Here is a 19,605-nt window from a genome sequence, read left to right on the forward strand (position 1 = left end):
GGCCTGGGTACGAGTGGAAGACCTTATGTGAAAAATAGCTGAAACAAAAAGGATGGGGGCTTGTCTCAAGTGGTAGAATACCTACCTAGCAAGCACAAGGCCCTAAGTATAAACCCCAGTACTGCAAAAAACAAAAGGTTGCAGGACACCAGTGGTTTATGCCTGTAATCCTAGCTACTGAGGAGGCCAAGATCATGAGGATCACAGTTCGAAGCCAGCCAAGGCAAATAGTTCCCAAGACCCTATCTTGAAAAAACCCATTACAAAAAAGGGCTGGTGGAGTAGCGAAGGTATAGGTCCTGAGTTCAAACCCCAGCACCACCCAAAAAACAAAAAAAAAGGTTGTCTGGTCTGGGTACATATCCAGCAGCAGGTACTAGTTACACTCAGTTACTGTTTCATATGTATTGTTTAAATTCTCTCATGTGTATTGTTTAAATAGGCTGTCAGAGACTCACAGACACCTGAATTAAGACCATAATGTGTATTGTGGTGCTGATCAGATGATGCCTTTTCTAAGAATACATTAACTTCTTTTTTGGCAGTATTGGGATTTGAACTTAGGGGTTTGTGCTTTCTGGGCTGGTGCCCTACCATTTGAGCCATGCCTCCAGCACTTTTTGCTCTAGTTATTTTGGTAATAACGTCTTGCTTTTTGCCCAGACATGCTGGAACCAAGATCCAGTTTCAGCCTCCTGCATAGTTTGGAATGACAGGCATGACCACTGCACTCAGTTATTGGTTGAGATGGGGTCTTGCTAACGTTTTGCTTGGGCTGGCCTCCAGCCATGATCCTCCCAATCTTAGCCTCCCAAGTAGAGTTATAGGCATGAGCCACTGGTGCCCAGTGGATAGATTAATTTTGAGGTTACTTCATTAGATAAATATGAAAATTTTAAAATGACACCATTTTTTCCAGCATTTTGTTTGTGCCAAGTGTGAAAAACCATTTCTTGGACATCGCCATTACGAGAGGAAAGGCCTGGCATACTGTGAAACACACTACAACCAGGTATTGATTGCATTCATTGTATGCTAGATGTACTTTTATGAACTAAAGCTCATCACGGAAACCTTTTGCAAAGTGTACATTGCTCTATAGAACTTTGTTTGTAGCCTTTTATTTGAGAAATAATTTCAGACTCAGGAAAGTTGTAAAATAAAAAATGCATATTCACCCTTATCTTCATCTTCATGTGTTTGATCTTGCTATATAACACCCTTATTTAAGTACACATATCTTTATATACAAATAATGTATGCATATATATAAAAACATAGTTTTTTATGATAAACATTTGAGGATAAGGTTATTCTGGTCCTTTACGCCTAAATACTTCAATGCATATTTTCCAAGAATTCACAAGTCTGTTAGATAACTATAGTTCTCGGTATTGAGAACTATGATTAATCCATTTATTCTAGTTTTGTCGCTTGGGCCCATGTTCTGAAGACATTTTTTTTTTTCTATTCCAAGACTAGATGCCGTCTAAGGTTGTCATGTTTCTCTAACATCCTCAAACCTGAAACAGTTCCCCAGGCTCATCTGCTGTGTCTTCATCATTGAATTGAGGTTGTGATTTCTTGGCCAAAACACTAAGCAGCTCGTGGTGCATCCTCATCAGGAACATGCAGTGGTCATCACTGCCCTGTTAGTGCCCACTTAGGCACAGTACTAGCTATGTTGGTACCATGAATTACTATTTCCCTCTTTCCCTTGGATCCATCCAAGTAAGCAAACTGTAGACAAACAGTTTATGACCATGTAAATGACCTGTTCCTCATCACAGTTCCCCCTAGATTTGATGATTCTTGCCTGCTTTGGGTGGAAATGATAGCTCTCTATCCCCACACCTTCCTTGTTCAGTAAGCCATTTGTATTCTCCTAGATATAGGGTTATTCGCTTATCCATGGTTTACCTGTATGGAGTCACAGATTCCTGTATCTTTCATTAATGATTTTGTTGCTCTAACTGTTATATACCTAGATTTTCTTAACTGATGAAAAGTAAATATTTTTCTTTTTTAATTAAAGTGTTACTTTAGTTAATAAAACTAAACTATATAAAAATTAACTTTAGTTAATAAAACAAGATCTCTTTAGTTTTTACCCATTTTCTAAACATTTTGATTAGCATATATTAGTTATATAGGAGGTCTCATTGTGACATTTCCGTATATGCTTACAGTGTACCTTGGTTAGGTTCATCCTCCCACCATCATTCTCCCTATTTCCTCTTTCCCTCCTTAAAATGATTTTGACATGTCTCAGTGTTCTATTTTGACACAAGTATATAAAGTATATCAACCTTATTCACCCTCTTTCACCTTCTTCATTCACCCTCCCTCTCCAACAGTCCCCTCCCCTAAACAGGATCTGTTTTACATTCTTGTCCTTCTTTTTTTTTTTTTTTTTTTATTCTTCCTCAGGAGTTTATTTTCTTCCATCATGAAGCTATTATGGCTTTTGTATACCTATAATAATCTTTTTTTTTTTTTCATTTTTCTTTTATTATTCATATGTGCATACAAGGCTTGGTTCATTTCTCCCCCCTGCCCCCACCCCCTCCCTTACCACCCACTCCACCCACTCCCGCTCCCCCCCTCAATACCCAGCAGAAACTATTTTGCCCTTATCTCTAATTTTGTTGTAGAGACAGTATAAGCAATAATAGGAAGGAACAAGGGGTTTTGCTGGTTGAGATAAGGATAGCTATACAGGGTATTGACTCACATTGATTTCCTGTGCGTGGGTGTTACCTTCTAGGTTAATTCTTTTTGATCTAACCTTTTCTCTAGTTCCTGGTCCCCTTTTCCTATTGGCCTCAGTTGCTTTAAGGTATCTGCTTTAGTTTCTCTGCATTAAGGGCAACAAATGCTAGCTAGTTTTTTAGGTGTCTTACCTATCCTCACCCCTCCCTTGTGTGCTCTCGCTTTTATCATGTGCTCATAGTCCAATCCCCTTGTTGTGTTTGCCCTTGATCTAATGTCCACATATGAGGGAGAACATACGATTTTTGGTCTTTTGAGCCAGGCTAACCTCACTCAGAATGATGTTCTCCAATTCCATCCATTTACCAGCGAATGATAACATTTCGTTCTTCTTCATGGCTGCATAAAATTCCATTGTGTATAGATACCACATTTTCTTAATCCATTCGTCAGTGGTGGGGCATCTTGGCTGTTTCCATAACTTGGCTATTGTGAATAGTGCTGCAATAAACATGGATGTGCAGGTGCCTCTGGAGTAACAGTCTTTTGGGTATATCCCCAAGAGTGGTATTGCTGGATCAAATGGTAGATCGATGTCCAGCTTTTTAAGTAGCCTCCAAATTTTTTTCCAGAGTGGTTGTACTAGTCTACATTCCCACCAACAGTGTAAGAGGGTTCCTTTTTCCCCGCATCCTCGCCAACACCTGTTGTTGGTGGTGTTGCTGATGATGGCTATTCTAACAGGGGTGAGGTGGAATCTTAGCGTGGTTTTAATTTGCATTTCCTTTATTGCTAGAGATGGTGAGCATTTTTTCATGTGTTTTCTGGCCATTTGAATTTCTTCTTTTGAGAAAGTTCTGTTTAGTTCACGTGCCCATTTCTTTATTGGTTCATTAGTTTTGGGAGAATTTAGTTTTTTAAGTTCCCTGTATATTCTGGTTATCAGTCCTTTGTCTGATGTATAATTGGCAAATATTTTCTCCCACTCTGTGGGTGTTCTCTTCAGTTTAGAGACCATTTCTTTTGATGAACAGAAGCTTTTTAGTTTTATGAGGTCCCATTTATCTATGCTATCTCTTAGTTGCTGTGCTGCTGGGGTTTCATTGAGAAAGTTCTTACCTATACCTACTAACTCCAGAGTATTTCCTACTCTTTCTTGTATCAACTTAAGAGTTTGGGGTCTGATATTAAGATCCTCGATCCATTTTGAGTTAATCTTGGTATAGGGTGATATACATGGATCTAGTTTCAGTTTTTTGCAGACTGCTAACCAGTTTTCCCAGCAGTTTTTGTTGAAGAGGCTGCTATTTCTCCATCGTATATTTTTACCTCCTTTATCAAAGATAAGTTGCTCATAGTTGTGTGGCTTCATATCTGGATCCTCTATTCTGTTCCACTGGTCTTCATGTCTGTTTTTGTGCCAGTACCATGCTGTTTTTATTGTTATTGCTTTTTTTTTTTTTTCATTTTTCTTTTATTATTCATATGTGCATACAAGGCTTGGTTTATTTCTCCCCCCTGCCCCCACCCCCTCCCTTACCACCCACTCCACCCCCTCCCGCTCCCCCCCTCAATACCCAGCAGAAACTATTTTGCCCTTATCTCTAATTTTGTTGTAGAGAGAGTATAAGCAATAATAGGAAGGAACAAGGGGTTTTGCTGGTTGAGATAAGGATAGCTATACAGGGCATTGACTCACATTGATTTCCTGTGTGTGGGTGTTACCTTCTAGGTTAATTCTTTTTAATCTAACCTTTTCTCTAGTTCCTGGTCCCCTTTTCCTATTGGCCTCAGTTGCTTTAAGGTATCTGCTTTAGTTTCTCTGCATTAAGGGCAACAAATGCTAGCTAGTTTTTTAGGTGTCTTACCTATCCTCACCCCTCCCTTGTGTGCTCTCGCTTTTATCATGTGCTCATAGTCCAATCCCCTTGTTGTGTTTGCCCTTGATCTAATGTCCACATATGAGGGAGAACATACGATTTTTGGTCTTTTCAGCCAGGTTAACCTCACTCAGAATGATGTTCTCCAATTCCATCCATTTACCAGCGAATGATAACATTTCGTTCTTCTTCATGGCTGCATAAAATTCCATTGTGTATAGATACCACATTTTCTTAATCCATTCGTCAGTGCTGGGGCATCTTGGCTGTTTCCATAACTTGGCTATTGTGAATAGTGCCGCAATAAACATGGATGTGCAGGTGCCTCTGGAGTAACAGTCTTTTGGGTATATCCCCAAGAGTGGTATTGCTGGATCAAATGGTAGATCGATGTCCAGCTTTTTAAGTAGCCTCCAAATTTTTTTCCAGAGTGGTTGTACTAGTCTACATTCCCACCAACAGTGTAAGAGGGTTCCTTTTTCCCCGCATCCTCGCCAACACCTGTTGTTGGTGGTGTTGCTGATGATGGCTATTCTAACAGGGGTGAGGTGGAATCTTAGCGTGGTTTTAATTTGCATTTCCTTTATTGCTAGAGATGGTGAGCATTTTTTCATGTGTTTTCTGGCCATTTGAATTTCTTCTTTTGAGAAAGTTCTGTTTAGTTCACGTGCCCATTTCTTTATTGGTTCATTAGTTTTGGGAGAATTTAGTTTTTTAAGTTCCCTGTATATTCTGGTTATCAGTCCTTTGTCTGATGTATAATTGGCAAATATTTTCTCCCACTCTGTGGGTGTTCTCTTCAGTTTAGAGACCATTTCTTTTGATGAACAGAAGCTTTTTAGTTTTATGAGGTCCCATTTATCTATGCTATCTCTTAGTTGCTGTGCTGCTGGGGTTTCATTGAGAAAGTTCTTACCTATACCTACTAACTCCAGAGTATTTCCTACTCTTTCTTGTATCAACTTAAGAGTTTGGGGTCTGATATTAAGATCCTCGATCCATTTTGAGTTAATCTTGGTATAGGGTGATATACATGGATCTAGTTTCAGTTTTTTGCAGACTGCTAACCAGTTTTCCCAGCAGTTTTTGTTGAAGAGGCTGCTGTTTCTCCATCGTATATTTTTAGCTCCTTTATCAAAGATAAGTTGCTTATAGTTGTGTGGCTTCATATCTGGATCCTCTATTCTGTTCCACTGGTCTTCATGTCTGTTTTTGTGCCAGTACCATGCTGTTTTTATTATTATTGCTTTGTAATATAGTTTGAAGTCAGGTATTGTGATACCTCCTGCATTGTTCTTTTGACTGAGTATTGCCTTGGCTATTCGTGGCCTCTTGTGTTTCCATATAAATTTAACAGTAGATTTTTCAATCTCTTTGATGAATGTCATTGGAATTTTGATGGGAATTGCATTAAACATGTAGATTACTTTTGGGAGTATAGACATTTTTACTATGTTGATTCTACCAATCCATGAGCATGGGAGATCTCTCCACTTTCTATAGTCTTCCTCAATCTCTTTCTTCAGAAGTGTATAGTTTTCCTTGTAGAGGTCTTTCACATCTTTTGTTAGGTTTACACCTAGGTATTTGATTTTTTTGGAGGCTATTGTAAATGGAATTGTTTTCATACATTCTTTTTCCGTTTGCTCATTGTTAGTGTATAGAAATGCTAATGATTTTTCTATGTTGATTTTATATCCTGCTACTTTGCTATAGCTATTGATGATGTCTAGAAGCTTCTGAGTAGAGTTTTTTGGGTCTTTAAGGTATAGGATCATGTCGTCTGCAAATAGGGATATTTTGACAGTTTCTTTACCTATTTGTATTCCTTTTATTCCTTCTTCTTGCCTAATTGCTCTGGCTAGGAATTCCAGTACTATGTTCAATAGGAGTGGAGATAGTGGGCATCCTTGTCTGGTTCCTGATTTTAGAGGGAATGGTTTTAATTTTTCTCTGTTAAGTATAATTCTGGCTGTAGGTTTGTCATATATAGCTTTTATAATGTTGAGGAACTTTCCTTCTATTCCTAGTTTTCTTAGAGCTTTTATCATGAAATGATGTTGGATCTTATCAAAGGCTTTTTCTGCATCTATTGAGATGATCAAGTGGTTTTTGTCTTTGCTTCTGTTAATGTGGTTTATTACGTTTATTGATTTTCGTATGTTGAACCACCCCTGCATCCCTGGGATGAAGCCTACCTGGTCGTGGTGAATAATCTTTTTGATGTGTTGCTGAATTCGATTTGCCATTATTTTGTTGAGGATTTTTGCATCAATGTTCATTAAGGAGATTGGCCTATAGTTCTCCTTTTTGGAGGTGTCTTTGCCTGGTTTTGGGATAAGTGTAATACTGGCTTCATAAAATGTGTTTGGCAGTTTTCCTTCCCTTTCTATTTCATGGAACAGTTTAAGAAGGGTTGGTATCAGTTCTTCTTTAGAGGTCTGATAGAATTCAGCAGAGAATCCATCAGGTCCTGGACTTTTCTTTTTGGGGAGACTCTTGATTGCTGCTTCAATTTCATTTTGTGTTATAGGTCTATTCAGGTGATTAATTTCCTCTTGGTTCAGTTTTGGATGATCATATGTATCTAGAAATCTGTCCATTTCTTTTAGATTTTCAAATTTATTTGAATATAGGTTCTCAAAGTAGTCTCTGATGATTTCCTGGACTTCCATGGTGTTTGTTGTTATCTCCCCTTTTGCATTCCTGATTCTACTAATTTGGGTTTTTTCTCTCCTCATTTTAGTCAGGTTTGCCAGGGGTCTATCGATCTTGTTTATTTTTTCAAAGAACCAACTTTTTGTTTCATTAATTCTTTGTATGGTTTTTTTGGTTTCTATTTCGTTGATTTCAGCTCTTATTTTTATTATTTCTCTCCTTCTGTTTGTTTTGGGATTTGCTTGTTCTTGTTTTTCTAGGAGTTTGAGATGTTTCATTAGGTCATTGATTTGGGATCTTTCAATCTTTTTAATATATGCACTCATGGCTATAAACTTTCCTCTCAAGACTGCCTTAGCTGTGTTCCATAGGTTCCGGTAGGTTGTGTTTTCATTTTCATTGACTTCTAGGAACTTTTTAATTTCCTCTTTTATTGCATCGGTGACCCATTCTTCATTAAGTAATGAGTTATTTAGTTTCCAGCTGTTTGCATGTTTTTTGTCTTTACTTTTGTTGTTGAGTTCTACTTTTACTGCATTGTGGTCAGATAGTATGCATGGTATTATTTCTGTTTTCTTGTATTTGCTGAGGCTTGCTTTGTGCCCTAGGATATGATCTATTTTGGAGAAGGTTCCATGGGCTGCTGAGAAGAATGTATATTGTGTAGAGGTTGGATGAAATGTTCTGTAGACATCTACTAGGTCCACTTGATCTATTGCATATTTTAGATCTTGGATTTCTTTATTGAGTTTTTGTTTGGATGACCTATCTATTGATGATAATGGAGTGTTAAAGTCTCCCACAACCACTGTGTTGGAGTTAATATATGCTTTTAGGTCTTTCAGGGTATGTTTGATGAAATTGGGTGCGTTGACATTGGGTGCGTACAGATTGATGATTATTATTTCCTTTTGGTCTATTTCCCCTTTTATTAGTATGGAATGTCCTTCTTTATCTCGTTTGATCAATGTAGGTTTGAAGTCTACTTTGTCAGAGATAAGTATTGCTACTCCTGCTTGTTGTCGGGGGCCATCGGCTTGGTAAATCTTCTTCCAGCCTTTCATCCTAAGCATATGCTTATTTCTGTCGGTGAGATGAGTCTCCTGTAAGCAACAAATTGTTGGATCTTCTTTTTTAATCCATTTTGTCAAACGGTGTCTTTTGATGGGTGAATTAAGTCCATTAACATTAAGCGTTAGTACTGATAGGTATGTGGTGATTCCTGCCATTTAGTTATGTTAGTTGTTTGAAGGTTTGATTGTGTGTACCTAACTTGATGTTACTCTCTACTGTCTTGCTTTTTCTTATCCTGTGGTTTGGTGCTGCCTGCCTTTTCATGGTTAAGTTGGGTGTCACTTTCTGTGTGCAGGATCCCTTGCAGAATCTTTTGTAATGGTGGCTTTGTGGTCACATATTGTTTTAGTTTCTGCTTATCATGGAAGACTTTTATTGCTCCATCTATTTTGAATGATAGCTTTGCTGGGTAGAGTATCCTGGGGTTGAAGTTATTTTCATTCAGTGCCTGGAAGATCTCACCCCACGCTCTTCTTGCTTTTAATGTTTCTGTTGAGAAGTCTGCTGTGATTTTGATGGGTTTACCTTTGTATGTTACTTGTTTTTTCTCTCTTGCAGCCTTCAATATTCTTTCCTTAGTTTCTGAACTTGTTGTTTTAATGATGATATGTCGTGGAGTAGTTCTATTTTGATCTGGTCTGTTTGGTGTCCTGGAGGCCTCTTGCATCTGTATGGGAATATCTTTCTCTAGATTTGGGAAATTTTCCGTTATTATTTTGTTGAATATATTACGCATTCCCTTCGCTTGCACCTCTTCTCCTTCTTCGATGCCCATGATTCTCAAGTTTGGTCTTTTGATGGAGTCAGTGAGTTCTTGCATTTTCTTTTCACAGGTCTTGAGTTGTTTAATTAATAGTTCTTCAGTTTTTCCTTTAATTACCATTTCATCTTCAAGTTCTGAGATTCTGTCTTCTGTTTGTTCTATTCTGCTGGATTGGCCTTCCGTTTTGTTTTGCAGTTCTGTTTCGTTCTTTTTTCTGAGGTTTTCCATATCCTGGCTGTTTTCTTCTTTATTGTTGTCTATTTTTGTCCTGAGTTCATTTATCCATTTATTCATTGTGTTCTCTCTTTCACTTTGGTGTTTATACAGTGCTTCTATGGTTTCCTTTATTTCTTCTTTTGCTTTTTCAAATTCTCTATTTTTATTGTCTTGGAATTTCTTGAGTGTCTCCTGTACATTTTGGTTGACCCTATCCAGTATCATCTCTATAAAATTCTCATTGAGTACTTGTAGTATGTCTTCTTTTAAATTATTCTTGTGGGCTTCATTGGGTCCTTTGGCATAGTTTATCTTCATTTTGTTGGAGTCTGGCTCTGAGTTTCTGTTCTCTTCATTCCCCTCTGGTTCCTGTACTAATTTTTTGCTGTGGGGAAACTGGTTTCCTTGTTTTTTCTGTCTTCCTGTCATTGTCCTTGGTGTTGTTACTGTCCCTGTACTGTGTGTAATTAAGTATTTTCTAGCTTGTAATAATAACAATGGTAATATTTAGAATGGAAGAGTGAGCTGAGATAGAAAGCAAGAAGTTAAAGAAAAGGGGAAAACAAATATACAGACAAGAGGGAGAAAGCAGAACAAGGTATCAGACAAGAGAGTTTCAAAGGTATAAACAGGGAGTGTTAGTGTACTAATCGACAGTAAGATGAACAGACAATAGAGTGACAGAGAGAGGATTGAAAATCAAAGATAAAAAAATAAAAAATAAGTATATGAAAGTAATATCTATTTATAAAAATGAATTAAAATAAAATGGAAAATAGAAAATTAAAAAACAAAAAAACAAAACAGAAAACCAAAAAACTTCCAAGTTTATATGCAATGCAATTTCAGTCTTAATAATTTGGATGTCCGTCTCAATCTCCAGTCCTGGAGTTGGTGCCTCAGATGTTTGTAGTTGTCTCATCAAAGGGGATGCATAAAGTAGAACAAAACTACACTCACATACACACAGAAGAAAGAAAAAAAAAAAGCCCCACCAAGTGTCCCCAGTTCAAATGCAATACAGTTTCAGTAAGTTTTTCGGCTTGCAGGTGTAATTCGGTTGTTCTCTCATCAAAGGTAGGGAGAAAAAGAAAAAAAAGCGTCTGGAGGCAGTTCTGAGAGTGGTATCTGCAACTGTGGCTCGCCTGCCTGCTGCTCTCAGCCTGTAGCTGGAGGCGTTATTTATGCAGATCTCTGGGGTGAGCTTAGCACTCACCTGGTCCCACAGGCTTTGTTTGCTCAGAGTTCTCCTGTGCGGGGGGCCTCTGCTACAGGCTTTCCCCTTTCCAAGCACTGGGAAAGGTGCCACTGCCCCGCGTTGTCAGGCCTGCGTGTTTATTTACAGTTCACGTGGGAAGTGGGTCTTCCCTCTTCTCACAAGTGTCCCCGCTCCTGGCTGCTGGGCGCACCCCGCTCCCGCCAGAGCCTCTCCTGCCCGCCCGGCTCATTTATTTACAGTCCCGGGAAGGATTCCCTTCCCCCAATCTTCAGCGCTCAGGGCGCCCCACCCTCTTTCCAGCGTGTCTTAACTGTTCTTATTGCTTAGTACTCAGTTTCTCTTTTTTTCCCGGGTGGAGGTCAGTCTGTCCAGGGGGCTATGCTGCTCTGGCCCAGGCTTGTCTGTGGGGCTACCGCGGTACCGCGAAGCTCACCTGGTCCGCGTCTTCCCAAGCTGTATGGGCGCCGGCCACTGGCGGCCCCGGGGGCCTCCTCGGTTCTCCGTTTAACGTGAAGTGGAGATTCTCTGCACCGGCTCTAGCCGCCATCTTGGAATTCTTCCTTGTCCTTCTTTATTGAGTGCATATTCATTGTTCAAAGAGGTTTCATCATGGTATTTCACCAGTGAGTATATTGTATTTTAACCAGCCTAACCCCATTTATTTCTCTTCCTTACCCTTTCCTCCCACCCCTGTTATTCAACAGCTTTCACTGTGTTTCGTTATGCTTTCTTCCTACACAGATGCAGTGTATTTCAATGTTATTTGCTCTCTACCATTCTCTTTTCTTCTCCTTCCTCCTCCTAGGCCCCCAAACACTCCCACTGTTACAAAAAAAAAAAAAAAAAGTAAATAATTTTCAATGTAAGAAGTAACTAGTTATCAACTTTTATTAATTTTCTCTACAAATGGTACATTTTGGCTCTTGGTTGCCAGCTGTTTGTTTTTAAGTGGTAGAAAGAATTGAAACTATATTGAATATTGGTGTTCAAAACTGAACTTTTCCTACTTTTTTTTCATTCAGTTATTTGGTGATGTTTGTTTCCACTGCAACCGTGTCATAGAAGGTGATGGTAAGTATCTGTGGGTCTTAAGTGGGAGCATTTTGACACAAAAACACTTGGGTAATGTGAAAATGGTTGATTGTTGCTATTGCTGGAATGTGATCATTATCAGTTATTTATTTTCTCTCTCTCACTCTCTCTCTCTTTGGCATATTTCCCAAGTAGTGTTTAGCAGTGAGATAATAAAACCCAAGAGTTGAATTATTTACTCATTTATTGAGGCCACTTCCGCAGTGTTGCTGGCCCAGTAGATACGGGAAGTGTTCCTGGTGGACCCTATGATCTGTTTGTATTTCCAGTGTCTGGCAGCACTGGCACAGTGTTTACTTGGAGCAGTTTAATCTGTGGCAGTCAGGAAGTCACTTCAACACTGTGCCTGTCATCTGCAGGCTTTGCTGGGATTTGCCACTCTTGTGCAGAGGTTAAGCAGGGCAGATTGACTGGAACTGAGGGGAAGCAGCTGTGTTTGCTAATAGTCTCCAGCATAATTCTGGCAGGCACTTCCTGACAAAGTTTTAAACAGTCTTGTTTTCAGCATGCTTCATGGTTCTCAGCAGACATCACCTAACTCAGGAAATATTTTGTGAAACACCACTCATATGCAGTTTGTAAAAAGTTAGTTCAGGAAAACAATCTTTAGTGCTAGGAGACAGTTATCAGATAAATGAAGCTATCAAAGCTATGTTTTTGCCAACTGTGGTAGAAAAACTCCTAAGTTAATGACTGGATTTTAAAAAATTATTTATCTAGTTTATATTTCTTTTTTGGGCAAACAGCAATGGGGACATCAAGCGTGCTGTCTGCATGCTTGTCAGAAAAGCCCATCTGAATGATGCCATCCACCTACAGATGGCTGTGCACAGCTGAGGGGCATAATCTTTGGTGTCACAGATTCTTAAGGAAAAGGAAAAATTAACTATAAAGATTAGAAAGGGCATAAATAAACTTCCCCAAATTGAAGCCTACAGTCACAGAAGACTGTAGGTGCTTGGTTTATATATATATTTATATATATATATATCTATATATATATATAGATATATATATATTTTTTTTTTAATTGAAAAAGTGTAAATTTTTTTAAGATGGATTCATACAAAGCACTTTTATGGCATTGAGCTTTTTTTTTATAAGAACTGAATTTTATTTTATTTTTTAATTTTTATTTTTTTTTTATTCATATGTGCATACAATGCTTGGGTCATTTCTCCCCCCTGACCCACTCCCTCCCTGGCATTGAGCTTTTTAACCATGTGATTCTTTTGTGAGAAAATGTCTCAAGAAATAGGTTCTTGAGACCCTCCTCCAGTGGTTTGGGAGAAACTTTCATCCTGTTTCAGTGCTCCCTCTTTCCATAGCAGGATGTGTACTTCCATGTGACCAGGTCTTTCTCTCTCCTTAGTTGTCTCTGCCCTCAACAAGGCCTGGTGTGTGAGTTGCTTTGCCTGTTCCACTTGCAACACCAAACTGACTCTCAAGTAAGTCCTCGGTCTGGTCCTGTGTAACTCCTAAGGCTGAAAACTTTGGGGTGATGTTTAAGAAAATATTCCCAGAATTTTTTAAAAAGAGAATAATTTGATTCCTTAGGCCTTCTTAAAAACAAAGGTTCTTCCTTTAACTGTTCCCTATTCCTTCTTTGTTCTGCTCAAAGGGATAAGTTTGTTGAAATTGATCTAAAACCTGTCTGCAAACACTGTTATGAGAAAATGCCAGAAGAATTTAAGAGGCGACTTGCCAAACGGGAGAGAGAAGCAAAGGATAAAGACAAGCAAAAAAAGAAAAAACCAGTCTGTTTGTAAACTTTTCTATCCCTCCTGTCATCATCTTCACTAATTTCTTCCTTGGTTAGTCCTTTAGAATATGTTTTTGTTCTGCTTCTGTCTTTTGCTTTTTTTTTTCCTCTGTGCATGCTTTTGTGATCATCAGAGATTGAAATACTTGTCCTGTGTGGAGTTGGTCCTGTTGCTTAATTATTAAAATTATAAAAATTAATAAGGTCCACACTTCATACTGGCTGTGTGCACTATTTCCCTTCCACTTGTATACTCACTTACCTCCTTTTCTAAACCATACTGTGGCAAAGACACCTTTTCTCTCAAGAGGAAGATTTCCAATCTTTTAGTTGATAATGGGAAAAGTTTTAAAGTATTTTTATCTGACAACTGCAGCTTTTAAAATCCTAGTCTTTGATTTCTTTCCCTGAATTCATTTAATTGAGAAATTCTATATGTTTGATGTTTTTAAAACTACATGTGTTCTAAGTTCTGTGTTAAGCTTTCTCAGCGTGTTTCATATCTAAGCAAAGTCAATCTGATGTACATAACAAGATACCTGTTCTCAGTGGCCTTTGTGTCTGTGCTTTCATACAATGCCCCTATGCTACTGCTTATGAATTCTTTCCCTAATGTCTTCAAACTCTTTTACTCTTGGTTTTCAGGGGAAGTATTTCAATCTTTGACATTCTGTTGAATTATTGGCATGATTAATTTTTCCCTCATGGTTACCATTGTGTTTTGATCACTAAAAACTTCTGTTGTTTCAGTTTCCATGTTTCCTTCTGTAGAGGAATTACAAAGCAAATATAAACTTAAGACAATGGAGCACTTGCTAAGTAGTCTTTCTAAAAGCAGAATAATTTATATAAACTTTCATCCCCAAAATGACAGTTTTAATAGCTTTTGTTCTGAGGAAACCTAATCAGGCTATTTAAATCAAGCTTGAAGCTTTTGCTTTTCCAGTTGAGATGTAACATTTCGGTCATATCAGCATTCACTTCTCTGTGGAAAATAGTATTCTAAAATCAGAAAATTAAAATATGTGGTTAGGAATTAACCTTGCTATTAACATTGTTCTTCAAAATTACCTCAAAGTAAATAGTTTAGTTTAGTGTACTTTAAAAATGCATTAAGACTTACATCTACATATTTTGTAATTATTGTCATAGATGACAGTGTTATTACTACACTTATTCTGCAAATGCTTTCTAAGTATAATTTCATAGCAAATAAACAAGTTATAAAGTAATATATTTACTCAACTCAAAATTAAAGACTTTGAATTATTATTAATAAGCCGCTGTACTTTTCCATTGGAAATGCATTAGAGATGGTCAGGAAACCATAAGAAAAGTTATTTTCTCCAGGACTGTTTACAAATACATTAATAATGTATATTGTTGTAGCTTTAAAAAAAAATTGAGTTCTCCATAATTGCCATCGGCTGTAAAATACCCACAACCAAGCTGGTTATCTTTGTGTTCAAGAGTAATTAAAAACTTGTTGGGAATGGTGGCTCAAACCTGTAATCCTAACCTCTAGGGAAGTAGAGAGCAAAAAGTTTGTAAGACTCCATCTTGACCAGGGTCTGAACTTGATGGTACACACCTGTCATCCCAGCTACATGGAGAAGCACAAATAGTATCAAGACAGTTCAGGCATAAAGCGAGACCTTACTTCAAAAATAACTAATGCAAAAAGAACTGGTAGAGTGACTCAAGTGATAGAACATTTGCCTAGCAAGTTGAGGCCCTGAGTTCAACTGTCAGTATCTCCAAAACAAACAAACAAACAAAATAACCCCAAAACAAACTTTCTTATATCTCCCTTAGTAGCCTTTTTGTTAGACAACCAAAATAACCCATTATGAGTTACGATCTTTTTAAAAAAGATTTAAGGTGATTTTTTTTGTGGGAGGAGGTGTTAGGGCATAGAAAGAAAACCATTTTATACCATGAAAGATAAAACCTTATAGCTGCCTAATTTTAAATACTTAGTGAAATCATTTTACCTCTAATAAATAAATCATTCATATTACAAAAAACTCTTTAAATAAATTTATTCTTTAAGGTATTCTTATGGTACTTTAAAATTTGATTGGCTTTACATAAATTATATTTACATTTGATTTCCTGTTTAATTAGCACTGAGCAAAACAATATATGTTCTGGCTAGCAAAGTAGCTCAAGTATGAATGCCTACCTAGCAAGTGTGTGGCCCTAAGTTCAAACCCTAGTACCACCCAAAAAAATTAAGTATATATTCTGTGTTCTTCAACATGTACTTTTATACTGGAAGAGGATTGTTTTTAATACTAACTTTAAATCAAAAGTAATGGGATTTTGTTTGTTTGTTTTTGTTTTTGCATTGCTAGAGGTGGAACCCAGGCCCTGGCACATGCTAGGCAAGTGCTCTATCACTGAAACACACCCAATCCAAATTATTCTGTTCTATAAATGTAAGGAGAAGTTTTTCAGTTGATATCATCAATTTTTGCATTTACAAGGGTAAGAATTTAAGAATAGAATGACAGTTCTTTAGTATCATGAATATGGGTGTTATTTTATAATGTGTTCATTTAGCTCAATGAAAATGCTTCACATTGTTTATATGTTTATGTTGAATACTAATTTCTTTTTTTGTATATAATATCTTCAGGAATAAATTTGTGGAATTTGATATGAAGCCAGTCTGTAAGAAGTGCTATGAGAAATTTCCATTGGAGCTGAAGAAAAGACTGAAGAAACTAGCTGAGACTTTAGGAAGGAAATAACATTCTTCATTTGTTCTCTTCCATGCAAAGTTTAGAGATAACCAACATTACTTGTCTTGATCTACTCTTACTTAAAGCTAAATCTCAAGGCAGTTGAGAGGGAAGAATGGTTGTCTTCATCTCTTTTTCTCATTTAGAAAAACTGTATAAACGGATGTAGACACAGATAGAATGAAGATTTGCCTTTGTTTACCAATACCAGTTAGTTGACATGTAGACAATACAGGAAAAAAGTGCATGGTTAAATGTTAAATTTTAATGGAGACTGCCAAAATTAAATACAACTTTTCAAAATGAAAAGAGTCAGCTTTTACATGACTCACATTACAAAATAAACATTTTGCTTTATGTTCAAAAAAAAATTACTCCCACTGTTAGGGAGAATATGGGAAAGGAAAATAACCAACACATCTTACACAATTTTAGTGTGTTTATCAGACTAATAGTTGTAAAATGAATATACACATCTAAGAAACAAGTGTATTCAGAACTACTTTGTTAAATGCAACAATTATTATGCTTAGTTATCTATTTTAGTTTCCTCTTAAGCTTTCTTTGTATGAATACTTAACACAGTAGTGGTAGCTAGCTAGTATATATCTTTTAAATTTTTGTGCAAAAAAATTATACCAGGTATCTGAATATACAGCATACTTTGCAATATTGGGAAAATGAAGTCCTTTTAATGTGATACAGCAATTGTGCTTCTAAGCTTAATGTCAAACATATAGTATATGAATTAACATGAAATTGAATATTATGTAGCTTGGAATTATCATTTTTTGAAAAGTGGATGTATATGTACTGATCACATTGCCTTTATAACCATGCCAATATCTATGTTTTGTGCATAATCAAACTTGCCTTGCCTTAGAAAACACGTCTTCATCAGGAATTCTAGCTATTTCATATAATACTGGCCAAAACTAAGTGCATTGACTGAGACCAGTAAACTCAAACTCATTTACCACAGATATAATTAAAATATTTTCTTAGAAGCCCACTGAAATTAATTACTGTCATTTTATTGGACGAGAATGATGTTGATACTTGTTTCAGGTTTTCCATTTCAAATATCGTAATTAATTGGATTTTTTTACTGTAAGGAGGAAGTCTAAGTGCTACTTTTATATGGGAAGAACATTGTTTTTAATATTAACTTTAACTCAAAATTAGTGGGTTTTTTGCTTTTTTTTTTTTTTTTTTTGCAGTGCTACAGATTAAGCCCAGGGCCTCACACATGCTAGACAAAATGCTCTACTACTGAGCTACATTTTTTTAAAGTTGGAAGACATTAAGAAAATTAAGCCAGGCATCAGTGTTCACACCTGTAATCCTAGCTACTTAGGAGGCTGAGATCGGGAGTATTGCAGTTTGAGGTCAGCCTGGGCAAACAGTTCACAAGATTCCATCTCAGCCAATAGCTGGGCATGGTAGCATGCACCTGTCATCCCAGCTGAGATCGGAAGGATCTAGGCCAGCCCAGGCAAAAACGTTTGAGAGACCATCGTTTCAACAAAATAAAGCTGGGTCTGGTGGCACATGCCTATCATCTTAAGTGACAGCGGTAAGTGTACAATAGGAGGATTGTGGTCCAGGGCAGCCTGGGCAAAAAGTGAGCCCCTGCCTCAAAAAAACCACAGCAAAAAAGGATAGAGGTATAGCTTAAGCAGTAGAGCACCTGCCTAGCAAGCACCAAGCCCTGAGTTATAACCCCAATACCACCAAAAATAAAAAAGGAGGAATATCATTGGGGTTTTTTTTCCCCAGAATATGCCATAAGAATACTTATATGCATGAATTTTTAAGAATTTTGATCGTGCACATTATAAAATAAATACTATTTTAGTTTTCAGATAACTTGTAGCCAATTTATTTTTTAGGGTTCTTTTGAAGTTAAAAGAACTGTGATAAATGATATAAAATAATCAATATGTAGTTTAGGATTTATGTGGTCAGTAGTTTAAAACAGTCTTTGCATTTGACAATAAGAATCAAAATTCCTTGAGTGTGCCTTTGTTAGCTATTAATGACCAGCAATGAAAACCTTGAAAGTATTTATTAAATATTATACTATGCGTATAGACAAAATAGGACAGAGTTTGTACAGGATCTTTATGTCAAATTCATATATAACCCTCTATCAGAAATACGGAGCAGAAAAGCAGGCATTTATGTATGCTCAGTCATTTTGGAGATGCATGAACTGAACTTGACTGCCTTTGTTTACATGCCATATATACTAGGCATCTCCTATAGCCAGAGGTCCCATGAGTTAATATTTCCTAGAAGTTCAATTTATTAGGCCTCTAATGGGGTAATCTAGATTACCCTAGATACAGTACTTTCTTCCTTGATACATGTGGGAAAGAAGGAAGTAGTTGAAAAGGATTAGGTGGAATAGAAGACAAATTTGGTCCAGTTCATAATATTTTCCTTGGGACTTACCTGGCTGCTGAGAAACTTGGGTCAGTAAGCATCTCTGCTTAAAGTCCTACAAGGCAATATGAAGTAATCGCTATTCTTTCCAAATGTCTAAGTGTTCTTCTTTCTAAGTATACCTAGTGTAATTGGGAACAATGTATATAAGTAAAATATTTTTTGGATCATATTCAAAGTCTCATTAATACTGAAATAATATGTCATTTTGCCTCATCCATTTGCCAAAACAGCCATTTCTAAATGGAGGAAATTTTAAAGTAGACTTACAGAATTCTTGCATTTTATTTTAGATTGTAAGCTTAATGGCAGGGAACTATATTAATAATTGCATTTTTTTATATAGCAACCATTGCAGTATACTCTTGGTGCTTAATAAATGTTCATCATTATTAATAATGTATTAAATGTACATCATTTACATGTACATTTATATGAATGGCATATGAAGATTCAAATATCCATATAATATAATAAAACATTCATACATATGAATAAAACAAAATGGCCTGGTTATTATGTATAAACCAAGTCTTAGCACCATATAGAAGGGTGGTAGAATCTTGAGAATAAATTGCTGAACAATTTATTGAGAATAAATGCTGACATATTTTGATTCTTAACACAGGACATACATATCTTAATATACAGTGCAGCCAGCCCTGGGCCACTGTGTGCTTCGAGCTGGGGGAGTGCTCGCTGCTGGGCACTTCTCTTCCAGTGCTCCGGCTTTCCCTGCCCCTTTCCCTGCCTTAAACTCCCTGATCATGGAGATTCTTGGTTAATTCTGTCAGTTAAGTCTCGCCACTCCTTTCCTCGCCTGGATGGTGAGGCAGTCCATAACACCTCCTGGTAAGGAGGTGTGATAGTGTAAGCAGAGTGGCAGGACCTCCAGGGGCCCAAGAGGCTTCCTAAAGGAGCTAGCCCAGCGGGGAAGGAGACCAGCAGCGGGCCTCTTAGCCCTCTTCATTTCCCATTTTCACCACCACCTACTATCCATGCTCTCAAGCTAATAGCAAGTTGAGAGCACAACC

At 37.2% G+C, this 19,605-nt stretch overlaps 1 protein-coding gene across 7 annotated transcripts in view; it reads left to right on the top strand.

The window, feature by feature from the left end:
- The window catches only part of Lims1 (LIM zinc finger domain containing 1), a 149,061-nt gene extending 131,695 nt beyond the window's left edge, over positions 1-17,366 (top strand). For 5 of the 7 annotated variants that reach the window (XM_074050540.1, XM_074050543.1, XM_074050541.1 and 2 more), the window contains exons 7-11: positions 920-1,012; positions 11,545-11,593; positions 12,987-13,062; positions 13,236-13,428; positions 16,018-17,366. In XM_074050540.1, the coding sequence (XP_073906641.1) occupies positions 920-1,012; positions 11,545-11,593; positions 12,987-13,062; positions 13,236-13,383 (366 nt within the window). In that variant the 3' untranslated portion in view covers positions 13,384-13,428; positions 16,018-17,366. The remainder of the gene's footprint in view (positions 1-919; positions 1,013-11,544; positions 11,594-12,986; positions 13,063-13,235; positions 13,429-16,017) is intronic. The other 2 variants (XM_074050539.1, XM_074050537.1) reach the window with 1 other exon arrangement.
- Positions 17,367-19,605: the final 2,239 nt, after the last annotated feature.

The sequence above is a fragment of the Castor canadensis genome, chromosome 12 (assembly GCF_047511655.1).
Source record: "Castor canadensis chromosome 12, mCasCan1.hap1v2, whole genome shotgun sequence".
Classification (NCBI taxonomy): Eukaryota; Metazoa; Chordata; class Mammalia; order Rodentia; family Castoridae; genus Castor; species Castor canadensis.